This window comes from Danio rerio, chromosome 8, assembly GCF_049306965.1.
Source record: "Danio rerio strain Tuebingen ecotype United States chromosome 8, GRCz12tu, whole genome shotgun sequence".
NCBI lineage: Eukaryota > Metazoa > Chordata > Actinopteri > Cypriniformes > Danionidae > Danio > Danio rerio.
Window position 1 is genome coordinate 56,169,447 of NC_133183.1, and position 13,087 is coordinate 56,182,533.

At 37.2% G+C, this 13,087-nt stretch overlaps 1 protein-coding gene across 1 annotated transcript; it reads right to left on the minus strand.

The window, feature by feature from the left end:
* Positions 1–1,965: 1,965 nt before the first annotated feature.
* Positions 1,966–12,729, minus strand: sult1st7 (sulfotransferase family 1, cytosolic sulfotransferase 7). The gene is made up of 8 exons (NM_001139481.3): positions 12,572–12,729; positions 11,061–11,199; positions 9,696–9,824; positions 4,887–4,987; positions 3,266–3,392; positions 2,878–2,975; positions 2,621–2,795; positions 1,966–2,535 (listed from the first exon to the last, which is right to left on the minus strand). The coding sequence occupies exons 1-8, from the start codon at positions 12,593–12,595 to the stop codon at positions 2,423–2,425; spliced, it is 906 nt and encodes a 301-aa protein (NP_001132953.2). The 5' UTR covers positions 12,596–12,729; the 3' UTR covers positions 1,966–2,422.
* Between the last annotated feature and the right edge of the window lie 358 nt (positions 12,730–13,087).

Consider the following 13,087-nt stretch of genomic DNA (forward strand, 5'->3'; position numbering starts at 1 on the left):
TTAATCTGTAACACAGATTTGTTCATGTAAACAACATACCCACATAACCCAACATAACCATAAAGATCCTGGCTAGACATCCATATTTATTACAGAAATAAAAACAGGCATGTTAATGCCATTTGAATTTCAAAACAATCAATGCCAATAAAGAAAACATTAATTTCCATGTAAAAAGCATCATGCGGTACATCAAAGACACGCAAAGTTACGCGTTGTGTCACACCAAAGACTAAGGCCCAATCCGAATTCCCTTAGCCCTTTCCCTTACCCCTACCACTCGTTCTGCGCATGCCCGTGAAGGGGTAGTGGTGTCCCAATTCACTTTAGCTTGAAGGCGTAGGGCTAAGGGCATAGGAGTATACACCCCTTCAAACGAAGATTTTTCAGGACCACACTCGAAACCAAGGGGTAGGAAAAATATCCCAGAATACACTCCAGCTGCACCCGAAAGTAAAGAGATCCACAAATTAGTATTTTTTGTCATTATTATAAATTTTTACAACAAACAAACACGTTTTTTAATATATTCATAACCGCGTTCGAGTTTTACCATCATGCTCTTTCAAAAAAAAACGCTAAAATAAAAACTGCTAAATTTCGTTATCTATAATCCCTAATAATAACTCCTGTACAGCAGTCCCACAACATTCTGACACTCGATGACACTGAGGCCGTACTCACACTAGGTACAGTTGCCTCGAACCGGACAGAAGCACGCCTGCCCCCCTCCAGTCCCCCCTGACGGCCCGCACTCACATTTAATCAAGCCTCGGCACGCTTACGTCATCGATGCTGCACTGTTCAGTGAGCGCTGTCGCTCAGCACAGTGGAGATTTCTCTAGTTATATCGTTTCAGTTGTTTGATATGCAGTGACATCCAGTCAAATATTTCGCCAAACAGTCCTTAGGGATGCGCTGTGGCCAAGTGAACCACACTCAGGCACACCTCTTCCAACCGGGCCAGGGCAAGCCAAGTGAACCGTGCTTGAGCCCGATTCAGCGCACTCACACTTCTCAAACGATCCGGGACAAATGCACAGTACTGTTACGATCTTATTGCCACATTAGATCGTTATGATAACATAATACATGGCTTCAGTGATTTCCTGAAGATAAATACCACAAAATATAACACAACTGGAATCACTACAGTAGTCTCCATAATCTGAACTCATAAGAAGCAAGAGATCGCGAGGACATATGATGATGTGTGCAGGTGATGTAGTGCTGTCCACATTTATTAGGGGTAAATTTTGAAGCCCTTCCCCTTAACCCTCGGTTGAAAGGGCTAAGGGGAAAGGGTAGGGGTACAAAATTGAATTGGGATTGGGCCTAATTCCTACAGGGACTTTGGTCACAGCAACTCTAAACACTTATACATTTGAGGGATACAGACAATTACATTTAGGCATTTGTTCTTGATGCTAGGAAACGTGCACACACACACACACACACAAACACACACAGACATATACACACAAACACACGAACACTCAGGACAGCGCAGCCGAAGTCGACTCCCTTCAGATTAAACACGCATGATCACGTTCATCAAATTTGCTTAAACTAAGCACTCTTAAGTGTGGCTAGATTTCACAAGGATTCTGACAAATCCATGTGAAGCAGACGCTTTACAAAAGTTGCATTTAACGGGGAAACACGTCAAATTGAATAAAACTAAGAGTCTACCTTGTAAGCAGTGATTACTTTAAAGGACCACCAAGTTTTTCTTTCCCTTTCGCCATGTAGTATCAAATTCCATTAAAACAAAAGTTAAAAATGAAACCGGAAATAAGATGAAACTCTAATTTGATGATGCGTTGATTGCGAAATTTAATTAAAAAAAAAAAATTTTTATTAATCGCATACGTGAACACACTAATTTTGACAGCACTAATATATATATATATATATATATATATATATATATATATATATATATATAGTTGTTTTTTTTATATTGCCATATGAAAAAGTACTATAGTATACTAAAATGTTTTTGATCCATACTATAGTAAAATGTACTATGTTTTATATTTTATAGTGTTTTCAGCGCTTTGTAATAAGTGCTACGGCATAATGTAGTTTTAATTGTAGTGAACAGATAAAAACTGATGTAATGAATACAGTGGTATATTATATTACAGTAAACTGTGGTGAATTGTGGCATAATAAACCCTATAGTTGAAGAAGACTTATTTTATTGGGTAATTCGTACCAAATAAATAAATTATTTGTTATTGTTGCACAAGTATTTATTGTAGTGTGGTTTAAAAACGATATAATATTTATAGTAAACTACTATAGTATTTTTTCGTGTGAGTTAAAATGGACACGTTTTATAATTGGAAATTTTTTCATCATTTGAAACATAAAAAATTCATACACATAATCCTGGTTAAATAATAATGCAGAAGTATTAAATCTTAGTGCGGAAATTGAGAGTGGTATTCTTCATCTTCTGTTTGTAGACCTCATCGAACTGTTCATTTTGTGCCAAAGTAAAGTGATTTTTCCAGTCTCCAACTTTACCTTTTGGTACACAAGCAAAAAGGCGATCAAAGTAAATTAAAGGACAGAATTCAAAAATGATAGGTGAAATCAGTGGTGTATTAACCTTTCCGCATGAATGGCGAGATCTTGAAGTCCATTGTTGGGATAGTGGAGTAGTTGGTCATCTTGTTCTGTTTCATGGCATCAAACTGAACGCTATTTATTATTTTATTCTTCTCTTCGTCTGAACGTGACAATTTTAAGAAAGTGCACAAACTTTCTACTTCGCCATTAATGTCCTGAGCAAGCCATTGAAAATACACATTAAACATTCATTTAGATTTGATGCTTCTTGAAGAGGTTGTTTTGTACTGAACTTACTTTCGCCATATCCTCGTACAACATGTAGTGTAAGTTAGGATATGTTTTTTTTTTCTCCCACCATCCACAGACATGGTCGAACCAAGAACCAAACACCACTATATGCAAAATAGAAACAATAAATCTGTGGTGAATATTTTGAATAATGCACACAGTACAATATTTATTGGTTTTTCAAGCAGTTTACAAGACAATGTACATTTTTTGTTGATGTAGAGGTAATACCTTTATTATTTTTCATCTCCAAATTTAGTTGTTTAATGACTTTACATATCCAATAGATATTTTTAATTATGCTCATTGTATCTACTAGGATTTCATTACATTTTCAAATATTATGATTATTACTATATTACTATATATTATTTTCAAGTGTTATGCTACTTACCCTCTCCTTTCAAAAAATCTTCCAGGAAGGTGTTCCAGTCTCCTGGTTCAGGCTGTCCGTGGTTCATTCGGTCAGAATGAAAATAGGACACCACATTGTCTTTTGCATTCCGAGCTACATACACCACCTGGAATGAGTGAACAAAAAAAAGACATATCCCAATTTCTTTATTACACAACTGATATATTATTATATCATATGTCATGATCACCAGCGATCTAAGAACGAAAGATCGCCTGTAAACACTCATACAAACTACAAATCTGCCATTCCATGGACTACATATTCAGTCATGCAACACACACGCACACATGGCTGCATCAGAAACTGCACACTTACATACTATATAGTATGCTAAAATCAGTATACGAGCCGAGTAGTAAGTCCGAATTCATAGAATTCCAAAATCAGTTTGCGAGAAGTACCCGCATGACTTACTACTTCCATTGAGATCCTGGGGTGTGCATCCCATGCACCCTGCGCTATCCCATGATGCCCCGTGAGAGAATTCATGAATGGGAGTGAAGTGATGCAACTGACACAGGTAGGTCACGTGACCATGACAAAATGGCGGATGTAGTACGTCCGAATTCTATTCATACTTTTCACATTCATACTGTATAGAACGTGATTTTCTAATGGCCAAGTAGTGTTTAAATTCAAATGCAGTACCTACTGAGTAGTAGGCGGCTTCGGACGCAGCCACAAACACTGTAAGCAGCTGATGCTGCTTTTGGACTGATTACTGTACTACATAAGCAGCACAAACTCACATTATGTGGCTGAGTCTTGTTAGTTGTAGCCTATAGACCTTTTTCTTAGAACGCAAAATTACCCATTGTGCTTTGCGTGTATTTGCAAGGGGAATGCTAAGATTTTCTGGTCGGCAGCTGATGCGCATAAACAGTCACATTTGGACAGCTTTGAAATGATAATTTTAATCTATTTTACCTGTTTTTATCATCTTTAAACCAATATTGTTGTTGATCAGCTCCACTTCCTGATCAATTAAAAAAAAAAAAAAGATCTAATAGGATGGAAAACAGCTGCTGTAAAGGAATTTTCTCCTTGTTATCAGACGGCATCTTCTGCTGTTTAAATGAAGCCTCGTCATCGCTGAAGTCAACATTTTCTCTTTTTTGTCAAATATATAACCAGCCCAAACAAATGTAATTCACCTAAATGTTTAACACACACATGTAGCCTATTGTTCATTCCCACTAACACACTAATTTAACAACTGTGACAAAATGAACATAAAGGCTGCTTCCGAAACCACCTACTACTCAGTAGGTGCTGCATTTGAATTTAAACGTACTACTCGGCCGTTAGAAAAGTATGTTCTATACAGTATGAATGTGAAAAGTATGAATGGAATTCGGACGTACTTCATCCGCCATTTTGTCATGGTCACGTTACGTAAAACGAATATTACGATATTATTACGACGATATTATGATAATAGAAATATTTAAATATTCCTTAATTTAATTCACATTTCTAAACAATGGATTTGCATTTGGTAGTTCAAGACTCACATCATACCATGACAGATTTATAAAGCTTCTACTTGCTGCCTACACCACATTGTGGAGTTAAACATTTGTACTTAACACATTACCCTTGAGTTCTGCTCCCAGAAGGACTTGGGAACAAGTTGAACAGGTAAATGAGTTTTGATTAGGCGAGGAGAATTTGGCAGGTTATCAGCCAGTTCCGTGCCTGAAAGGGAAAATGAAACTGATTTTAATGTTGACACAACTGAATGTGTACTTTCCAGTTTGCTTTGCATGTCCCTGGTTTCATGTGCCATGTACTTTCCTTCCTCCTTGTTTCATGAATGCATGTATTTCAACCTTTGTTTTTGCCTAGTTTCCATGTTGATGTAACTAACCTGTCTTTCAGACAATTATAAAGTTGTTGCTGTTAATGAAAAATGAAAATTATTTAAAAGTACAATACAGAGTACCACAAGGTTTAGTTTTTGGCCCGTTGCTTTTAACCTAGTTTATGCTACCCTTATGAGATTCTGTTTATAAGGTCCCTTGATGTGCTTTGAAATGTGCAATTTTATTCAATGTTTGTCAATCTCAACTGAAAAACGAAGAGAGGGTGGAACATCCCCTTTTTAAAAACATCCAATAGCGTTTTGGTTTCTCACAGCTCTACCATTGAAAGAGGTTGAGCTTAAGCGCATCAAATGAATAGCAAATGATAAGTGTCTTTAAGGGGGCGGGGCATGTCAGATACTAAAGAGCATTTGATTGGTCCAGATTTGGTGAGCAACTAAAGTATGTGACATGAAAAACGTTGATACATTTAGGTGGAAGTAACAAACTACAAGCTTTACATGTTTATGTCAATTTTATCTTCTAAACGTGAATTTTGTCACTGTTTTGTGCAACACTAGCTTATAGATAAAAACTGTTATAAAAACAATAGGGTCAGAATTTGGCATCAACAGCATGAAAGCATGGATCCATCCTGCCTTGTATCAACGATTCAGGCTGGTGGTGGTGGTGTAATGGTGTGGGGGATATTTTCTTGGCACACTTTGGGCCCATTAGTACCAACTGAGCATTGTGTCAACTCCACAGGCTACCTGAGTATTGTTGCTGACCACGTCCATACCTTTATGACCACAGTGTACCCATCTTCTGATGGCTACTTCAAGCAGGATAATTATCATGACCAATAAAACAGTTTTATTACTGACTTGTTATGGCAAAACGTGTTTTACACTAAGGTCGTACTCACACTAGGTACAGTTGCCTCAAACCGGGCCAAAGCACGCTTGTCCCCCCTCCCGTCTCCCCCGACGCCCGCACTCACACCACAATCGGGCCTCGGCACGCTTACATCATCGATGCTGCACTGTTCAGTGAGAAGCGCTTTCGCTCACCACAGTGAAGATTTCTCTAGTTATATAATTTCAGTGGTTTGATATGCAGTGACATGCTGTCAAATATTTCGCTAAACAGTCCTTAGGGATGCGGTGACACGCAATCAGATATTTCACTGAACAGATCCGCCACTTTTGGCGCTCAAAAACAATCATAATGCTCTCGTGGAGGTCTCGTGAGGAGGTCTGCTGAAGGCGCGCAGCTGTCGTGCAGTAAGGAGTTTGAGTCTTTAATAAACTACGGCAGGTTGCGTTTATTGAACAGTAAGAATGATTAATAAAACCATATGACCAAGTCCTTTAAAAGTCACTTCTCGCTTTCAGTTTCGGGCTTTAGCGGGTTTTGCACTCACTCTACAAGCGTACCGTGCCAGAACCGTGCTCAGGCACACCTCTTCCAACCAGGCCAGGGCAGGCCAAGTGAACCGTGCTTGAGCCCGATTCAGCGCACTCACACTTCTCAACCGATCTGGGAAACGGGCCTGGGCACGGTACGGATGGCATAGTGTGAGTAGGCCCTAAGAAGGTCCATACAGAGTCCAAAGGCAGATACTGATTAGATCAGCGCCTGGTTAATAAATGGACTTTGGGGGTTTTACGATGTGGTCACATGTTGATTGGTCAGTTTGTATCTCTCAGTATTTGGGCTTTGGTCACATAGTCAGGAAAAATACAAAATAGATGGTAAACTCTGCTCAGGCCTTTTTTTCTGCTCTGCTCCGCTCCTCTCCTGCCTCTTTGACTCTACTGCTATCAAGCTCTCTTTGAGGCCTACTTACTGCACTTCGTCTCTCTCTCTCTCCCCGTTTCTCTCTCAGGTAACTTTATTTTACATTTAAACTGGGTACAATTAATATATGTTTTTCATCATTTCATATTTTTATCATTTTATGCAGTTATTTTGTAACTAATTCAAATGTAAACATAGAGAATTCTCTTCATTCCCTTTAGTGGACCCTTTAGTTACAAATGTGTACTTTTTTGAAAAGGTTACAACACAGTGACAGCTCTTCATTTTCTTTTTCAAGTATTTGTAAATTACTTTTGATTTAACTTGACTCCACTTGCTCCATATTGCAATACAGTACCATCACATTATAGCAACGCTCTCCTACATTTTTAAGGTTTTTTTATACTGCCCTTATTTACGTTTTTGGTATAAGATTGCAGAAGGATGGTTTGACTAGAAATGTACAGTTTTTCACCATCATACTCATAACTTTTTAGTTGTTTGGCAGAACTACAGTTTGAATTGCTGTACTTAAAAACTCATTCTTACAATAATTCACGCTTATTGTTCCATCTAACTAAGCTTCCAAAGGTATCTCACAGCAAATATATTGTCATTTTTATTACAATTTGCTTATCCCTCACTGAGAGTTAGGGGTGGGATTTTGAGGCATGTTTATGGATATGACAGCCACAGGCGAATGATTTATGTACACAATTTTCTGCTTAATAAAGCATCAACATGTCTAAAATAAAAAAAACATTTTTATAGTTGACTCCAGCACAAGACTGTCAATTGGCTCACTAGTTCTCTAATCCTTGTACATTTGGTTTTCCATTTGCTAATTTTTGTCAAAATTCATTATAACCATAAATTATCAAAAACTCAGATCAAAAATAAACAAAACAATAAGTGTATATGACTGTATGTGTTTTTAAATGAATTATATGTTATTGTTAATATTATTTTAACAATTAAAATTAAAATTGATTTCATTTTCAAGTATATTTTCTTTTCTGTTAATTAATTCTCATTGTGAATTGCTATTTACATGGTGGACATTGTAAGCATAAAAACTTATCATTTCACTAGTGAGAACCAAATCTGCTAGTGTGCAAGGTTAAAACACATGCAGACCATCTACAGAATGAGCCAAATTTCACAAAAACACCCTGAGGTGAAGGCATGGGAGGAGGTAGTGCTTTTATATTTATGTAGAAAACAATAATCTTTTACATTTTAACCTTTTAATTTTTTTATATTTAAAGAAATGCGTGTGCTGCTGTGCATCCCTGTGTGTGTAATAAGCATAGTGTACACTCTCAGAAATAAAGGTACTCGAGCTGTCACTGGGGTGGTACCTTTTTAAAAGGTACACATTTGTATTTAAAGAAACCATATTGGTACCTCAAAAGTATATATTAGTACCTAATAATTTTAACACTTTTGTACTTTTTAGGCGGTATTATGTACCCTTGAGGTATTAATATGGACCCTTTAGTTACAAATGTGTACTTTTTTGAAAAGGTTACACCACAGTGACAGCTCACGTATCTTTATTTCTGAGTGTGTAGATGGGTTTTTTGGCCAGCTTTTCACAAACACTCATTTAATAGCAAAACAACAACAACAACTGTGCTTTCTCATTAATTAATTCTCCATATTTAAATTTAAGTTTTCCCTTTCTGAAAGAAATAGGCAAAAAGTGTAAGGGGAATTTAAGGTATCATGCCAAAAACATATTTTTACATAGAAATAAAATCTTTGCCAGTTATTCTAAGAGTTGAAGGAATTTTAGAGCTGGAGTCAACTCTGAGGGCCTACTCACACTATGACAACTGTACCGTGCCCAGGCCCGTTTCCCGTATCGGTTGAGAAGTGTGAGTGCGCTGAATCGGGCTTAAGAACGGTTTACTTGGCCGGCCCTGGCCCGGTTGGAAGAGGTGGGCCTGAGCGCAGTTCACTCAGGCTTTTTTTCGCGGTACGCGTGTGTGAGTGCAAAACGTGCCAAAGCCCGAAACTGAAAGCGAGACGTGACTTTTAAGGGACAGTTTCATATGGATTCATTAATCTTTACTGTTCAGTAAATGCAAACTGCCGTAGTTTATTAAAGACGAGAACTCCTCACTGCACCACAACTGCGCGCCTTCAGCAAATCTCCACATTCCTGCAGCACAAGAACATTATGATTGTTTATGAGCGGCAAAAGTGGCGGATCTGTTTGGCGAAATATCTGACTGCGTGTCACCGCATCCCTAAGGACTGTTTGGCGAAATATTTGACTGCATGTCACTGCATATCAAACGACTGAAACGATATAACTAGAGAAATCTCCACTGTGCTGCTGAGTGACAGCGCTTCTCACTGAACAGAGCAGCAGCGATGACGCAAGCGTGCCGAGGCCTGATATGGTGTGAGTGCGGGCCGTCGGGGGAGACGGGAGGGGGGACAAGCGTGCTTTGGCTCGGTTTAAGGCAACTGTACCTAGTGTGAGTACAGCCTGAACCACTGTATTCATACACACTAATGCAGAATGAATCCAGCACTTCAGTGTACATGCTCGGGAAACTTTTGCCTCACATGTGCTTTCATTTCTGACTAAAACAGAATGCTGGCTCTGATTTATGAAACCCAGATATAATGTATATTTATTTTGTACAAAGCAGAGAATTTAAATCTCACATCACAAAAATGTCAGAAAACACACTGAATCTATAATATTTAAACTGTGAAAAAGTGAGTAATAAGTAATTTAAGAATTTTATAAAGCAGTAACATATTATACTGTAGTCTCTGACCTGATGGCATCCCTGGAAAACAAGACTCCAGGAATGGCACTCTCATGTAGATAGGCAGGGAGGATTGGCCATTTGGGTCAACCTTGCCAAAATACAGAAGGTCTAGAATATAAGAAACCCAAGTGGTGCCTAGAAAAAGAGTAAAGTATAGAAACAAATACAGGCAGTGAAGCAGTCTTATACACATATACAGTTGAAGTCCAAAATATTCCCCCTCCTGTAATTTTTCTTTTTTAAATATTTCCCAATGATGTTTAACAGAGCAAGGATTTTTTCATAGTATTTCCTACAATATTTTTTTTTCTTCTAGAGAAACTCTTATTTGTTTTATTTCAGCTAGAATAAAAGCAGTTTTTTATTTTTTTAAGCCATTTTAAGGTCAATATTATTAGCCCCCTAAAACATTTTTTTAAAATTGTCTACAGAACAAACAAGTTAAAATGACTTGCCTAATTACCCTAACTTGCTTTATTAAACGAATTAACCCATTGAAGCCTTTAAATTGCACTTTTAGCTGAATACTAGTATCTTGAACAATATTTAGTAAAATATTATATATTATAATATTAAAATATTATCAGTTATTAGAAATTAACTATTATGTTTAGAAATGTGTTGAAAAACTTTCAATTAACCAAAAGTTTGGGAACACAATATTCAGGAAAACTAATAATTCTGACTTCAACTGTATATACAGTACACAAGCAAAAAAACAAAAACAATATATGCAAACTATAACAGGATTTACAGGTTTGAATAGTTCGGTTACACTTGATGAAATACTTTTCTTTTATATTTACAATAATCTATTAAATTTTAATCCTTGACATTTTCATATTTAGAGATTTTTGTGTGCTGCTGTGAATCCCCGGGTTTGTAATAAGTATTATGTATGCGGGTTTTGACCAGCCTATCACTAATGTAAAAAAACAGTAACAAAAAGCTGTGCTGTTGAATTTAGACCAGCTTTAAACTGGCTTATAGTGTTGTCTGTTTCAGTTTAAACCACAATAGCAACACAACAACAATGCACCTTACCAAACATCCTTTTCAGACCAGCACAACAAATAGGTGTTCCAATGAGTGCAAACGCATACAGGTATGCTGTTTAAACAACATGCGCAGGATGTGAAAATGATACCTGCACCTCGCTGAAAGTAAAAAGCATCTTATGTCCCACCTGGCGCTACATTACGGGCTCCAAGTTTTTTTTCTGGCAAATTTAATCAATCTAATAAATACTTGCTTTATTCGTTTTTTTTTTTTTTTTTACTTTATTAAAAACAAAAAAACCTGATCACATTTTTTTAACAGGGGCTTAGTGGTCACATAATATACAAAAAAAAATTTAATTCAGTGCTCTACCTGCTTTGGGGTAAGTTGCGATTAGAATGTCATCAGGTCTTGCTTGAAAGTTTTTCAACTTTTCCCAGTTCTTAGTGAAGTAGCTGATCATTGGGATACCCGCAAATTCAAATATCTCAGGTCGACTGGGTGATTTAATCTGTAGGGTTAAAATTGTTAGTGATGAAGCTTTACTTCACTAAGAGGACAAAATGATAAACGCATCAATAAGATTAAAACCATTAAACAAGTACAATTTCAGATTACACTTACAAAAACATGAAAAATATATGGACAGAAGAATCAAGCTGTTACTTTAAGAGTAAAATTCAATTTAAATATTTCTTGAGAATCATATTTATAATGTTGAAGTATCTTTATGCCAGAACTGATAAATAAAAACACAAAATCTTTACGGTTTACTGTACTGCACTTATACTCACTGTCCACTTTATTAGGTGCAGTACACCTTACTAGTACCGGGTCGGTTGGACCCCATTTTGCCTTCAGAACTGCTTTAATCTTTCGTTGTATAGATTCAACAAGGTAATGAAAATATTCCTCAGAGATTTTTTGCTAGCATTAGTTGCGTAGTAGCTGCAGATTTGTCGGCTGCACATCCATGATGCGAATCTCCCATTCCATCACATTCCAAAGGTACTCTATTAAAATGAGCTCTGGTGACGGTCGTGGCCATTTGAGTAGAGTGAACTCATTGTCATGTTCAAAATACCAGTCTGAGTTGATTCGCGCTTTATGACATGGCACGTTATCTTGCTAGAAGATGGGTACACTGTGGTCATAAAGGTATGGACATGGTCAGCAACAATACTCAGGTAGGCTGTGGCGTTGACACGATGCTCAATTGGTACTAATGGGCCCAAAGCGTGCTAAGAAAATATTCCCTAAACAATTACACCACCACCAGCCTGAACCGTTGATACAAGGCAGGATGAATCCATGCTTTCATGTTGTTGACGCCAAATTGTGACTCTACTATTAGAATGTTGCAGCAGAAATAGAGACTCATCAGACCAGGCAATGTTTTTTTCCAATCTTCTATTGTCTGATTTTGGTGAGCCTGTCTGAATTGTAGCCTCAGTTTCCTGACCAGGCCGTCTGACACCAACAACCATGCCACGATCAAAGACATTTAAATTACATTTCTTCACCATTCTGATGCTCATTTTGAGCTGCAGTGGATCGTCTTGATCATGTCTACATGCCTAAATGCATTGAGTTGATGCCATGTGATCGGCTGATTAGAAATTTGCTTTAACGAGCAGTTGGACAGGTGTACCTAATAGAGTGTAAAGTGCCCTTAAACATGGCTGTTGAAAGCTGTGGTCACACTGGGCTTTTCCTCCCATAGACTTCCATTCATAAGCACGCGAATGCGTCAGACAAACTTTCATGAGTTTTTATACAGCTATAACCTACTGATACTTATTTCAATCAGGTAAGTTGCTTTTCCAGTTATAAATTTATAAAGTTATAAAAAAGCTAAAACTCTCAAAAAAAGATTTACTCACAGAGGATATGTCTGGGAGATCCATTATGTTGAATTAGTGGTGTGGGTGTGGAAATCTCCGAATATATTTTTCCTGGTTTTTGCCTTTGTCCTCTTCTTTCAGAAGTTCGGTGTACAATTGTTTTCCGTATTATCGTGAGTGTGTATTTTCTCCGTCTTTCTCTCTTTATGCAGTTTGCACTCAGCTTCAGAAACCGGTTATAAGTTCAGCCATCCTAAATTTCCACTCGTAATAAAAGATTTTGATTCCTCTCTCGTACACACTTTCACTTTTGGGACTTTCTATTCGCTTTTGATTGTTTACTGAACTAAAAAAAACATAATCCTTGCATAAGCAGAGCTGGGCAGTAGCTGATTATATGTAATCTGAATTATGTCATATTCCTAAAACTCAAGTATTTGTAAACTCATTTTAAAACACTCATAATCAGACTATGATTACTTTTTTATGAATTACATTAATAAATATTTTTTACACAATGACTGTAGGCTGTTCACAATTCTTTGACTCAATTTT